The sequence below is a fragment of the Oncorhynchus nerka genome, linkage group LG24 (genome assembly GCF_034236695.1).
Source record: "Oncorhynchus nerka isolate Pitt River linkage group LG24, Oner_Uvic_2.0, whole genome shotgun sequence".
Classification (NCBI taxonomy): domain Eukaryota; kingdom Metazoa; phylum Chordata; class Actinopteri; order Salmoniformes; family Salmonidae; genus Oncorhynchus; species Oncorhynchus nerka.
This window is the reverse complement of record NC_088419.1, coordinates 44,597,235-44,610,355: the sequence shown is the minus strand read 5'-3', so window position 1 is coordinate 44,610,355 and position 13,121 is coordinate 44,597,235. Positions and strand designations below refer to the sequence as shown.

The 13,121-nt window shown below is 45.8% G+C and overlaps 1 protein-coding gene across 5 annotated transcripts in view; it reads right to left on the bottom strand.

The window, feature by feature from the left end:
- LOC115108036 (SAM and SH3 domain-containing protein 1-like) overlaps nt 1-13,121 on the bottom strand; it is a 295,957-nt gene that overhangs the window by 26,459 nt on the left and 256,377 nt on the right. For all 5 annotated transcript variants that reach the window (XM_029631918.2, XM_029631917.2, XM_029631922.2 and 2 more), the window contains exons 8-9: nt 11,504-11,605; nt 118-253 (exon numbers count right to left, since the gene is read on the bottom strand). In XM_029631918.2, coding sequence (XP_029487778.2) covers nt 118-253; nt 11,504-11,605 — 238 coding nt within the window. The remainder of the gene's footprint in view (nt 1-117; nt 254-11,503; nt 11,606-13,121) is intronic.

Genomic DNA, 13,121 nt, shown 5'->3' with positions numbered 1-13,121 from the left:
AGCAATGTCCAATAGAGCAAAACCAGTACTAACCCATTCACATAGTAACAGTGTAACGTCATTCTAAATACACAGTATACATAACACTGTTTGGGTTAGTACGGACATGTGCTGTACCTTCGGAGATGGGTCTCTTCCCCTCTTCCACCTTGATGAGTTTCTTCCTGACACGGCGGGTAGAGTTGACCAGCTTGTGGAGCCGTTTGAACTTCACAGAGTCCTCTGACTGCTCATCATCAGACTGCTCCCGAGACTGAGAGGGAGAGAGGGGACGTCACATGGGGTTCCGAGACACAGGGGAGAAGACTGTCTGTCTGTAGGGTACAGGGACCCCCAGAACCATAGGCATAACACAGTGACCCATATCAAAACCTTTATGAAACAACATTGTACTGCAGGTCATTCACTTACGTCTTGGGGAGACTGACCACACCATGAAAACACACAGGTGTCGGGGGTTGGTGACAGTTACGGTGCGTGTTTTAGGGTGGACATAGTTATTGATATGAGAGCATGGAGGGAGGGTTGCGGGGTTGGAGGGCATTTATATTGCATTGTAGAACATTATGTAAGACACTCATACGAAAAACATATTCCGGTCACATTAATGAGGCCAAAACAAGAAAAACACTGAACGGGAGCGGGCAATGAGGAGATGCCACAGATATTCACAAGAGATATTCACCACAGATATTCAGTGAACTTGGCATTTGTGGTGCGTCTCTGCATCAGACTCTAGTCTGTGTGCTGCCTGTTGGAATGAGCCTCGAGCTGTTTACTACCCAATAGCCACTAAATGGAGTGATCCACAGCATTGTGCTGAGGCACACAGAGCTCCATTGTGAGGGAATGTGTATGTGTGTACAGTGTTTCCCCAAATGATTTATTTCAGCAGTGGTTTGGTAGTTGGCTAGGCCAATGGGTGTGGTCATTTTAGAGGCCCTCCTCTTGGCCCCACAGCCCACATTTGGGCGGAGATACATTTGCAGTTTTAAAGCTAGTTTCCTGCAATTCTACACATTTTGTCATGGGCCTAATAAGAGAGAGAGAGAAAAAAGTGGTATTGAAGTAAATTTCCTGAATTTCTACATATTTTCCAATAGGGCTGAGAGAAGATATGCTGATTTAAAGCACATTTCCTGCAGTTGTACACATTTAGCCATGGCTTATGCAGTGTTCTTATTCCATCTGAGTGACTCAAATATAATAACAAAATCAATGGGGGCCCAATTTCATTTTATTATCGTGGTTGTTAGTTCGCAAAGATGACCTTATTGAAAAATATATATCTAGGGCCTCTTGAATGGCAAAGTGGTCTGAAGGCACTGCCTCACAGTTAAAGCTGTGCCACTAGAGATCCTGGTTTGAGTCCACCACCCATGGGGCGGTGAACAATTGGCCCGGCGTCATCTGGGTTAGGGGAGGGTTTGACCAGCAGGGATGTCCTTGTCCCATCGCACTCTAGCAACTCCTGTGGTGGGCATTGCAGACTTACATAGTCACCAGGTGTACGGTGTTTCGTCCAACAGGTTAAGCGGGGTTGAGCAGGCATTGTGTCAAGAAGCAGTTGTGTTTCAGAGGATGCATGGCTCTTGACCTTTGCCTCTCCAGAGTCTGTACGGGAGTTGCAGCGATGAAACAAGATTGCAACTACCAATTGGATACCATGAAATTGGGGTAAAAAATATATATATACACTACTGTTAAAAAGTTTGGGGTCACTTAGAAATGTCTTTGTGAAGAGGCAACTCCTGCCTTCTAGGCAGAGTAGCAAAAAAAATGCCATATCTCAGACTGGCAAATAAAAAGAAAAGATTAAGATGGGCAAAAGAACACAGACACTGGACAGAGGAACACTGCCTAGAAGGCCAGCATCCCGGAGTTGCCTCTTCACTGTTGACGTTGAGACTGGTGTTTTGCAGGTACTGTTTAATGAAGCTGCCAGTCGAGGACTTGTGAGGCGTCTGTTTCACAAACTAGACACTCTAATGTACTTGTCCTCTTGCTCAGTTGTGCACCGGGGCCTCCCACTCCTCTTTCTATTCTGGTTAGAGACAGTTTGCTCTGTTCTGTGAAGGGAGTAGTACACAGCGTTGTATGAGATCTTCAGTTTCTTGGCAATTTCTACCATGGAATAGCCTTCATTTCTCAGAACAAGAATAGACTGATGAGTTTTAGAAGAAAGTCCTTTGTTTCTCGCCATTTTGAGCCTGTAATCGAACCCACAAATGCTGATGCTCCAGATACTCAACTAGTCTAAAGAAGGCCAGCAGAGGGAGCACCCACCTATCGACATCGACGGGAGAGTAGTGGATAAGGTGGAAAGTTTTAAGTTCCTCGGTGTACACATAACGGACAAACTGAATTGGTCCACCCATACAGACAGCGTGGTGAAGAAGGCGCAACAGCGCCTCTTCAACCTCAGGATGCTGAGGAAATTCGGCTTGTCACCAAAAACACTCACACACTTCTACAGATGCACAATCGAGAGCATCCTGGCAGGTTGTATCACCGCCTGGTATGGCAACTGCTCCGCCCACAACCGTAAGGCTCTCCAGACGGTAGTGAGGTCTGCACAACGCATCACCGGGGGCAAACTACCTGCTCGCCAGGACACCTACACCACCCGATGTCACAGGAAGGCCAAAAAAATCATCAAGGTCAACAACCACCGAAGCCACTGCCTGTTCACCCCGCTATCATCCAGAAGGCGAGGTCAGTACAGGTGCATCAAAGCTGGGACCGAGAGACTGAAAAACAGCTTCTATCTCAAGGCCATCGGATTGTTAAGCAGCCATCACTAACATTGAGTGGCTTCTGCCAACATACTGACTCATCTCTAGCCACTTTAATAATAAAACATGTAACGTAATAAATGTATCACTAGTCACAATGCCACTTTATATAATGTTTACATACCCTACATTACTCATCTCATATGTATATACTGTACTCTATACCATCTACTGCATCTCGCCTATGCCATTCGGCCATCGCTCATCCATATATATTTGTATGTACATATTCTTATTCATTCCTTTACACTTGTGTGTATGAGGTAGTTGTTGTGAATTTGTTAGATTACTTGTTGGATATTACTGCATGGTCGGAACTAGAAGCACAAGCATTTCGCTACACTCGCATTAACATCTGCTAACCATGTGTGTGTGACAAATATGATTTGATTTGATATTCCATGAAAAATCTGCCATTTCCAGCTACATTTGTTTCCAGCTACAATACAATTTACAACATTAACAATGTCTACACTGTATTTCGGATCAATTTGATGTTATTTTAATGGACAAAAGATGCTTTTGAACGGTAGTGTATATAGCTCCATTATCTTTTCTCCATAGTTTTATCTGGTTTTAGTCATTTAAGTTTACACTGAAAATGTTTAACCACACCAAAAAAATTATATAACAAAAAATATTTTTTTCACATATTTTTTGGGAGCGGCGGACTTAAATTAATATAGGGGAAACACTGGTCTGTATGTGTGTGTGTGGACTTTGGAGCGAGGATGGTACTGTAGTTCAGTTGGACGTCACAACGTTATTACAAATCTCTACAGCAAAGCATAAACAGAGGGAACAAGGAAGTCACCAATTGGATACAATGAAATTGGGGAGAAAAAAAGGTAAAAAGTAAAAAAGAAATCTATGTAATTCTTTAAAAATTAATATATATATATATTTTTTAAATGGACGAAAATAAATAAACAAAACAGCGCTGATTAAACCGCAGGCAACAAATGCACACACACCCAGTGTGTTAGAGTGCTTGAGTTAGTACTAAGGCAAGTCTGACTGGGCTGTGTACTGTAGGCCTGGAGGAGAGGCTTTCAACTCCCCTTAGCTTCTCCAGCCTACCCATGTGGGGTGGCAGGTAGCCTAGTGGTTAGTGTTGGGCCAGTAACCAAAAAGTTGCAAGATCAAATCCCCGATCTGACAAGGTAAAAATCTAGTGTTCCTAGACTGCCATTGTACATAAGAATTTGTTCTTAACTGAATTGCCTAGTTAAATAAAATAAAAAATACATGTGAAACACTAGAATTGTATTACATATGTAATCTAACAAGATGAGAGCTGCTGGGTTCGACCACTGCCCGTGTCTGGTGTTACTGATACACATGCATCAGGCCCGAGGATAACAGCTGAGGGAGGGATGTCTTTAACACCTGGCTTTGGACACTTTATTTTTTAAAATGTTATTTCACCTTTACTTAACCAGGTAGGTTAGTTGAGAACAAGTTCTAATTTACAACTGCGACCAGGCCAATATAAAGCAAAGCAGTTTGACACATACAACAACACAGAGTTACACATGGAGTAAAACAAACATATAGTCAATAATACAATAGAAAAAAATCTATATACAGTGTGTGCAAATGAGGTAGGATAAGGGGAGTGAGGCAATAAATAGTCCATAGTGGCGAAATTATTACAGTATGGCAAATTAAACACTGGCGTGATAGATGTGCAGAAGATGAGTGTGCAAGTAGCGGTACTGGGGTGCAAACGAGCAAAATAAATAAAACAAATAACAGTATGGTGATGAGGTAGTTGGATGGGCTATTTACGGATGGGCTACGTACAGGTGCAGTGATCTGTGAGCTGCTCTGACAGCTGGTGCTTAAAACTAGTGAGGGAGATATGAGTCTCCAGCTTCAGTGATTTTTGCAGTAATTTCCAGTCATTGGCAGCAGAGAACTGGAAGGAAAGGCGGCCGAAGGAGGAATTGGCTTTGGGGCTGACCAGTGAAATATACCTGTTGGAGCGCGTGCTACGGGTGGGTGTTGCTATGGTGACCAGTGAGTTGAGATAAGGCGTGGCTTTACCTAGCAATGACTTATAGATGACCTGGAGCCAGTGGGTTTGGTGACGGATATGAAGCGAGGGCCAGCCAACGAGAGCATACAGGTCGCAGTGGTGGGTAGTATATGGGGATTTGGTGACAAAACGGAAGGCTCTGTGCCATGAGGGCATACTGGCACCTACAAGGCCTTCAGAAAGTATTCACACCCCTTGGCTTTTTCCATTTTCCAGCCTGAATTTGAAAATGATTCAATTGAGATTTTATGTCACTGGCCTACATACAAGTTTCGCGATTTTGACTTAAATCGGCTTGAAAATCTATGGCAAGACTTGAGAATGGATGTCTAGTAATAATCAACAACCAACTTGACAGAGCTTGAAGATTGTTTTTAATAATAATGTGCAAATATTGTACAATCCAGGTGTGGAAAGCTCTTAGAAACTTACCCTGAAAAACTCATAGCTGTAATCGATACCAAAGGTGATTCTAACAAGTATTGACTCAAGGGGCTGAATACTTAACATGAATCCCAGTTTTATTTTTCATTTATTTATTTATTTGGTATTTTTGGGTAGATCGTTGACCAAAAAAAAGACAATTACATCTATTTTACTCCCACGTGGTAACACATCCAAACAATGACCAAGTCAATGGGTGTGAATACTTTCTAAAGGCACTCTTGGTGACACAAGGACCTCTGGCCTCCACATTCCCTTGGACTCCTCCAGCCATTTCGGAATTCTCAGTCAGAATGACATAGGAGCTCTGTGACCTGCACGTTACCCATAAATCCCTCTGGTGTCCCCCCAGCCCCCTTTCCACCGCTAGTCTCAGTGGTGCATGCTCCATACTCCATTCCTCTGTCAACAGCAGAATCAGACCATGAGGCCGAGGTTGAACCCTCCCCCTTCGTTTTTTTGACAACCTCTCAGCTTCTAAACCGCAGAATGACTCCCCCCCATCCCTGCACCTCTTAACCCCACTGTCCTCCCTCTTCACTAACCACACACATCTGTCTGGAATTCTATTCTCCTAGTTTCCACCGCTACAGAAAACATTACAGAGTAAGGTTTTCAGAGACCGTGCTGTATAATAACAGGTATGTGTGCGCGCGTGTGCATGAGAGAATCGATGAGGAGACAGGAGAGCGACAGAGACAGAGAAGAGTGAGCCAGCCCGCTAGAGTCTGGAACCAGACCTGACTAATGCTTATTACTGAGGTACTGTACATAAGGGACATTACTGGAGGCAGGTTGATGTTTATTGTCAGGAATCTTGCCCTGGGGGCAGAACTGAGCGGTTTCCGCTAGCTGGGCCAGCTGCAGTCAAAATTGGCTATATTGTACGTAAGAATTATGAATGTCCTTTTTGGTCATCATTTAAGGTCAGGGTTAAGCATTAGTGTTAGCAGTGTGGTTAAGGGTAGGGTTCATGTTAGGGTATCCATTAGGTTTCAAATCTGATTTTATGACTTTGTGGCTGTGCCAGCTATAGTGACCCCTCTGCAGAGCTGTATCCAGGGCAAGAATCATGACAATAAACCTGCTTTTATATACAGGAGAGAAAGCTCTGCTTCAATGAGTGCTCAATTAACACATTTAAATGAAATGCATTCTGTTGTGCTGTTTTCATACGCATAATCTCTTGTACTGTAAATCAGGGTCATTAAGAGGAATGCAATAGGAGAGAAGAGAAGACAAAGAAAGACACTTCTGTCCCTTGCCAATACATAACAGCCTGGGGGGAAGAGGAGGAGGTGACAATGACATAGTCCCGAGATGCAGCCGTGAGGGTCACCAACATCTGGAAATCAATCAGTGGTGAAAAGCTGCTGCAGTTAGCAACCCCGCAGTGGAACAATGCCACACAGTCGTGACCCATCACACACATGCTTCCACACACACACACATGCCTCCACACACACACACACACGCCTACACACACACACACACACACACACACACACACACACACACACACACACACACACACACACACACACACACACACACACACACACACACACACACACACACACACTGTCATTAACGGCTTTGGGTCTTGCTACAAATATCATTGTGCGGTCGAGCATGCATGGTGCATATTACAAGCAAAACTAGATTTAGAATAGCCAGTAAAACCCTTGCAAATGGATGCAAACCTAGAGGGAATCTCACTGTGTCTGCAAACACACAAGAGGTTCCCTACCTCAGAAAAAAATACAGAAAAAACACTGAAATTCAATTAAGCATGCTAGGCAGTTGAGTGTGACTTGTTACTCACAGCTTTCGGCATTTAGTACAGCAGACTCGTGCTCATCCCATTCCCAGGTCAGCATAAAGAAGCAGGCATCACGATGCATGAGGCTGAACCTGTCCTAGCTACTCCCAGGTTAGTCATGCTGCACGCACAGTCACACAACACACAGGCACACAGCATATCCAGAGTGAGGCACGCACAGTCACACAACACACAGTCACACAACACACTCACACAACAAACAGCATTGACGCACACACTCTCACAAAGTATCTGCAGCCTTTTGGTCGAAGGCAGCTCTGCTGAATGAAAGTGACGGAAGTGAGTAGCAGCAGAGAAAAGGCACGTTGTGCCTGGTGGAGAGAGGAGAACAATCACAGCGTTTGAGCCCCTCTGACCTTGCCTTGGCCCCCACATTTCTATTGGCCAGCCCGAGGAGATGAGAGAGACATAGAGAGAGAGAGACGAGGCTAAGAGGAGGACGGATCTTTGGACAGAGCGACCACAGAGCTCCCCACCGACACACACACCCATTAACCATTTGGAAGCTGGGGGATGACATAATTACATTTTTAAGCAGGGGACATTGCCCCTGACACACACCCTCAGGCCCAAGAGGGGAAAGATGTTTCCTCAACGGGTCCATTTTAAACTGGTACTTAATCAAGCAGAGTCTCCCTCCTCCTACTGCTGCTGTGTTTCGGGGGCCTGAGGGGAGTGAGAGCTCTTTGTCCTCCATCCATCACTTCCTCTCTTCCTCCCTCCCTCCGGCGATGCGTGCTAACGGTCCTGAAGACAGGCCAAGTGTTCCCCCGAACAATACACCTTCAGTCATCCTCCCATCCTCTCTCCCTCCGTCTATCGGACACCCCATCCATCAGTCCAATGGAACAGGAAGCAGGCCTGTGGCAGCCGAGAGCATGGAGAGAATTAACAGCTTGCTAGGGCCCTGCCTGCAGCGCCACATCAAATACCAGGCAGAGCCATACTGCACCACAGACCAGGCTTGGAGGCGGCTCTCTGCACAAGTCCTTACAACAGGACTTTCTCATCTACTTTACTTGCGTGTGAAAGCTGTTTGAAAGCATGACAGGGTCTTGTCCAGAATATCCACAGAGCCCAGAGCAGGACTGAAGGCAGCTTGGTGTCAAGGCTGTGGGTGCACCATGCTAGAACAGACGTCTTCAGAGCGGAAGGACGCAATTGGCTAATTAATATGGAAAGGGAAATGTAGCAAACACGCGATAGCATGCGAGAGGGCAAACAATTCTAGGCAGTCGAGGGCAGATGTTAAGACTGCTGATCATTCAGAAGGAAGTGAATGTTGAGCTCCAGCTGTTAGCAGCTGGGTTTCCACGGCGACACATATGTGCATATAAATATTTGGGTATCCAGATGGTGCTTTTGTGATGTGTATCCATGACCATCTTCACAGGAAGATGTGGCTCTGTGAGTGTGTTTCTGTCTCTGTCTCTGTCTCTGTGTGTGTGTGTGTGTGTGTGTGTGTGTGTGTGTGTGTGAGTGTGTGAGTGTGTGAGTTAGTGAGAGAGAGAGAGAGAGAGAGAGAGAGAGAGAGAGAGAGAGAGAGAGAGAGAGAGACTGGGTCGGTACTTCTATCCTTGTGGGGACCTGAAATCCCCAAAAGTCCCTATAAGGATAGTAAAACAAGGAACATTCTCCCTTGTGGAGACATTTCCCACATCCCCATGAGCACAAAGGCTGTTTTATGCTTAGGGGTTAGGTTCAGGGTTAGGGTTACAATTAGGGTTAGGGTAAGGTTTGGGTTAAGGTTAAGGTTAGGGTTTTGGTAAGATTTAGGGAAATTGTGATTTTTAAATAATGTTGGATCCCCACAAGGATAGAAGTACAAAACATCTGTGTGTCTTGGTTCGTGTGTGTGGGGGTGCTTGTGAGGCAAAAGGTCCCATCTGGACCCGGTTCTGCTTCAGAGCTATTGATCTCCAGTACATCTGAAATGTGTACACACACAGTCCTCCATTTAGCCTGTCAGCCAATGTGTCTATCCCCTGTGATGTCTCCCTACCCCACACACACACACACACACACACACACACACACACACACACACACACACACACAGAGCCACCAATCTAGTGGGCCGTGAGGCTAAACCCAAGAGGAAAACAGAGCTTGACTTGGCCCAGCAAGAAAGAAGCATTGGATTTGAACGATCATCAGTGAGTACAACTAGTCTTCATCCAAACCAACCCCTCACATCCGCCTTGAGGATCCACTCCAATAACAAGCAGTATCCTCCGGGTGAGGCCGTGTTCTGTGACCTGTCACTAAGGACAAACTAAACCCCATGGCTTGGAGGGACACTTCAAAAGGACTGAGAGGTCCAGGGCCTGGCCTTTACTGACCACAGCTGCTCACTGGACACATTTACTTCCAGCACTGACTTACAATTAAAGAAGGGGGAAAAGTCACAGTGTGAACTTCTGGAAAGGTTCACTATGAAATGAGGGCCGGGGTTGGATGGAAATCAGTTCTCTGTTCAGAGTTCATCTTTAGTACTACAGTAAAGCTTACTATGACATGTATTATGCTGATGATGATGCAAACCTCATGGCCCAAGTCAGCTCACTATTTGCTCTTCAGTGCGGAAGCCAATATACAACACATGTATTATTCTCCACAGTAGAAGGCAGCGCCATTCCATCCTTGTGAATGACAATACATCCGCCTAGCCCAAACAGGGACCCCACACATGGCCACCTCTCCTAACCCGGAAAGAGTGCCTCAGCCTGGGTATGAGCATGCCCTGTGGGCCCCTGACAACCAGGACACTGATCCTATCCTGATCACACCTTACGTGATTACTATGACCCAGAAGGCGGGAGGGAGGCAGGTTCGGGCTCCCGAGTGGCACAGGGGTCTAAGGCACTGCATCTCAGTGCTAGAGGCATCACTACAGACACACTGGTTCAAATCCAGGCTGTATCACAACCGGCCGTGACCGGGAGTCCCATAGGGCGGTGCATAACTGGCCCAGTGTCGACCGGGTTTGGCCGGTGTGGGCCGTCAATGTAAATAATAATTTGTTCTTAACTGACTTGCCTAGTTAAATAAAAAATATTTTTTAAATAAAACTTTTTTAATGCATGGGCGGGCATACCATATAGTCTGCTGCCGGATAAAAGAGCAAGGGGAGGGTAGGGGTGGGAAGCTCAGGGGATTTTACACAGGAGAGATTTAACACAACTAAAACCAGTCATTGTGGAGTAACGTAATCAGTAATCACCCTGCAAACAGTATTCAGCCAAGCCCTGTCCAATGTGGGTGACCTCTGATGACGCCTGCCCCGGTCTAAGTAACATTGGCTGGCTTGAGTGTGACAGGTGCCGTGGCACTTTGAGTCGCACACTAATCCACACCGTAAAGGCCACACTGATTGGCTAATCTCAGTCATACAGGCTTACTGTCTTCTCTACACTGTAACGGAAAACTGTCATTCATACAGTCATTTGGGGTATCATCAACAGTAAAATACTCTGAAATGTTTTACTGCAGCGTGCTGCAAATTATGGTGCATTGTGGGAAAACGTTGTGAGCTGGGAAATAATTGCTGCATTTTAAATGGTGCTGTAATTCCACCCCACAGAATACAGTACCGTGCCGTATCTTTGGAATGCCATAAACCTTTTGACCACTAGTGGGTGCATGGTAATGTCTCTGTCTCATTAACACATTCTGAAGTTTGCCTGTATGTGTTTCACCCGTGAGTGAGAATGCTGTACCAATTTAAGGCTTATGCGGTTATAGTGCACCATCGATTTGTAAAGAGGCAGAAAGTCTTAAAACCTTAAACGGTTCAGCATTTTGCCATGTCCTTTCGTTCTGCTTTGCCCTGTAGTCACTGTTTGGAAGCCTTTGGAAGTGCAAGTGATATGAAACACAAAATATTCATTAATATACTGTAATGTGTGAACACTTCGCCACGCAGCCGACCTGCTTGACCAATCCCTTGTAATTACAGGGACACACTGAAATACAAACCCCTCCCCTCAACGGATTTCATTCATTTGATTACAGTAGCATTAACCTTTTTTTTGTTACAGTATTATAAGGTACATGCATTGATACCGTATTTATATTACAGTAGGTGTACTGTAATATGAAATACAGAATTTTAGTTGCCATTTAGCTGCCTGTAAGTTACTGCGGGATGCGGTATGTCTGGGGTTATGTCATAATATCCAGGTTAGTTAGAGAAGGGACGTGACTGCCAATGATCTTATACACGCATTCTCACACACACAAATACTCCTAGGTGACACACACACACGCACATACACACACACAAAGATGGCTGCTCCTTTGTGGGGCTTTGATCCTGAGGGTCACGGGGGTGAGAGGTGAAAGGTCGGTCAAAAGGTCAGAGTTCTGAGAGGTACTTACGTTGCAGTTAGAGGACTGGTTTAGATTGGGACTGGATCCGTCAGTCCACTCTGCAGTGTCAGTACTGCTGGACTGTCTGCTGTGGCTCTCATACTCCTTCAGCTATAGGAGAAGAAGAGTTTAGCGAGAAGGGAGGGCAGGGGACGATGGCCCACTCTCACTATAGAAACAGCTACCCCTCCACACACACACAAACGAACACCAATACACAAACGTAGGACGCCACACACACACAAGCCCACGCTCACACACGCACGCACACAAAGGTCACAAGTCCGTTGACACAAACATACACGGTCACAAGACAAAACAACTGTCCACAGAGCAGGGATGGGCATTTGAAATGATTTCACTATCCGAATAATATCCTAAAAACATTTTTGGAACTCTGGGTAGGCGAAATACATGTGTTTTAAAGAAAAAGAGGAGCAGGGGGAGGGGCGTGAGAGGAGCAGGGGGAGGGGCGTAAGAGGAGCAGGGGGAGGGGTGTGAGAGGAGTAGGGGAGGGGCGTGAGAGGAGCATGGGGGAGGGGCGTGAGAGGAGCAGGGGAGGGGAGTGAGAGGAGCAGGGGAGGGGAGTGACAGGAGCAGGGGGAGGGGAGTGAGAGGAGCAGGGTGAGGGGCGTGAGAGGAGCAGGGGAGGGGCGTGAGAGGAGCAGGGGAGGGGGAGGGGCATGAGGGGAGCAGGAGAGAAAGTAGCCAAACCAACGAGACAAACTTGTGGCTCCGACAGGTTATCTACAACAGTATCATCTCATCCGGTAGTGTCTATCTTGACTGCATTACATCGATGTAAAGAAGCTAGCTAGCTACAGCAGTCAGCTAAGTTAGTTAGCCAGCTAGCTTGCATAGCAAGGCCAATTAAGGCTGCGCTCCCCATCCTTCTCTACAACAACTCCATTCATATTAAACCGCCTACCTGTTGGTTGATCATTGTAGCCTACTCCTTCTCATTTAGCCAACTTAATTCCCTAATTGCAATTCCATTTGGAATTGATTCGAAAAATTCACGCGTCACTTGCTACACAAGGAGGAGCCTCTGACAGTAGTGCTGCTTTGATTGACCAACAATAACAAGCTACACTTGTGAAAAGTGTGTAGGTTACCCATATTACTTTTCTACAGTGGAAACTAAAACGGTCTAATGTCATGGTCTGTCCTTATACGTAGCAATGTTACAGATAATTACATTTGATTTTAGACAAAGCCTTTTCATTAATAGGCCTGTATTTTTTTCTTTCTAAAACGAATACTCTTGCAATTAATCGAATACTAACGTCCATTCGGGAAAATTCTAAATATTCAAAATAACCGTGCCCATCCCTAACCACGGAGGCTGTTCATCGATTCCAGCACCGGATTTGTTTGTTTAAGTGTCAACCACAGTGGAGGAGGGTGGAGGTCAGACCAGCACCCAATGATACACCAGCGATACAGGAAGAGGTGGAGGAAAATCAACGTCTGCCTTAAAGAGAGACCTAGTTCTACAGGGCTACAGAGCTAACATGTCCAGCTACCCCCAACAGAGTGAACAGGACCACACATAAACACTGCGAGTGACCCCAGGCGCCCTTCTTGGACAGGGGATTAGGGGTGGCGTGGGCTGGTTTTGTCAAAG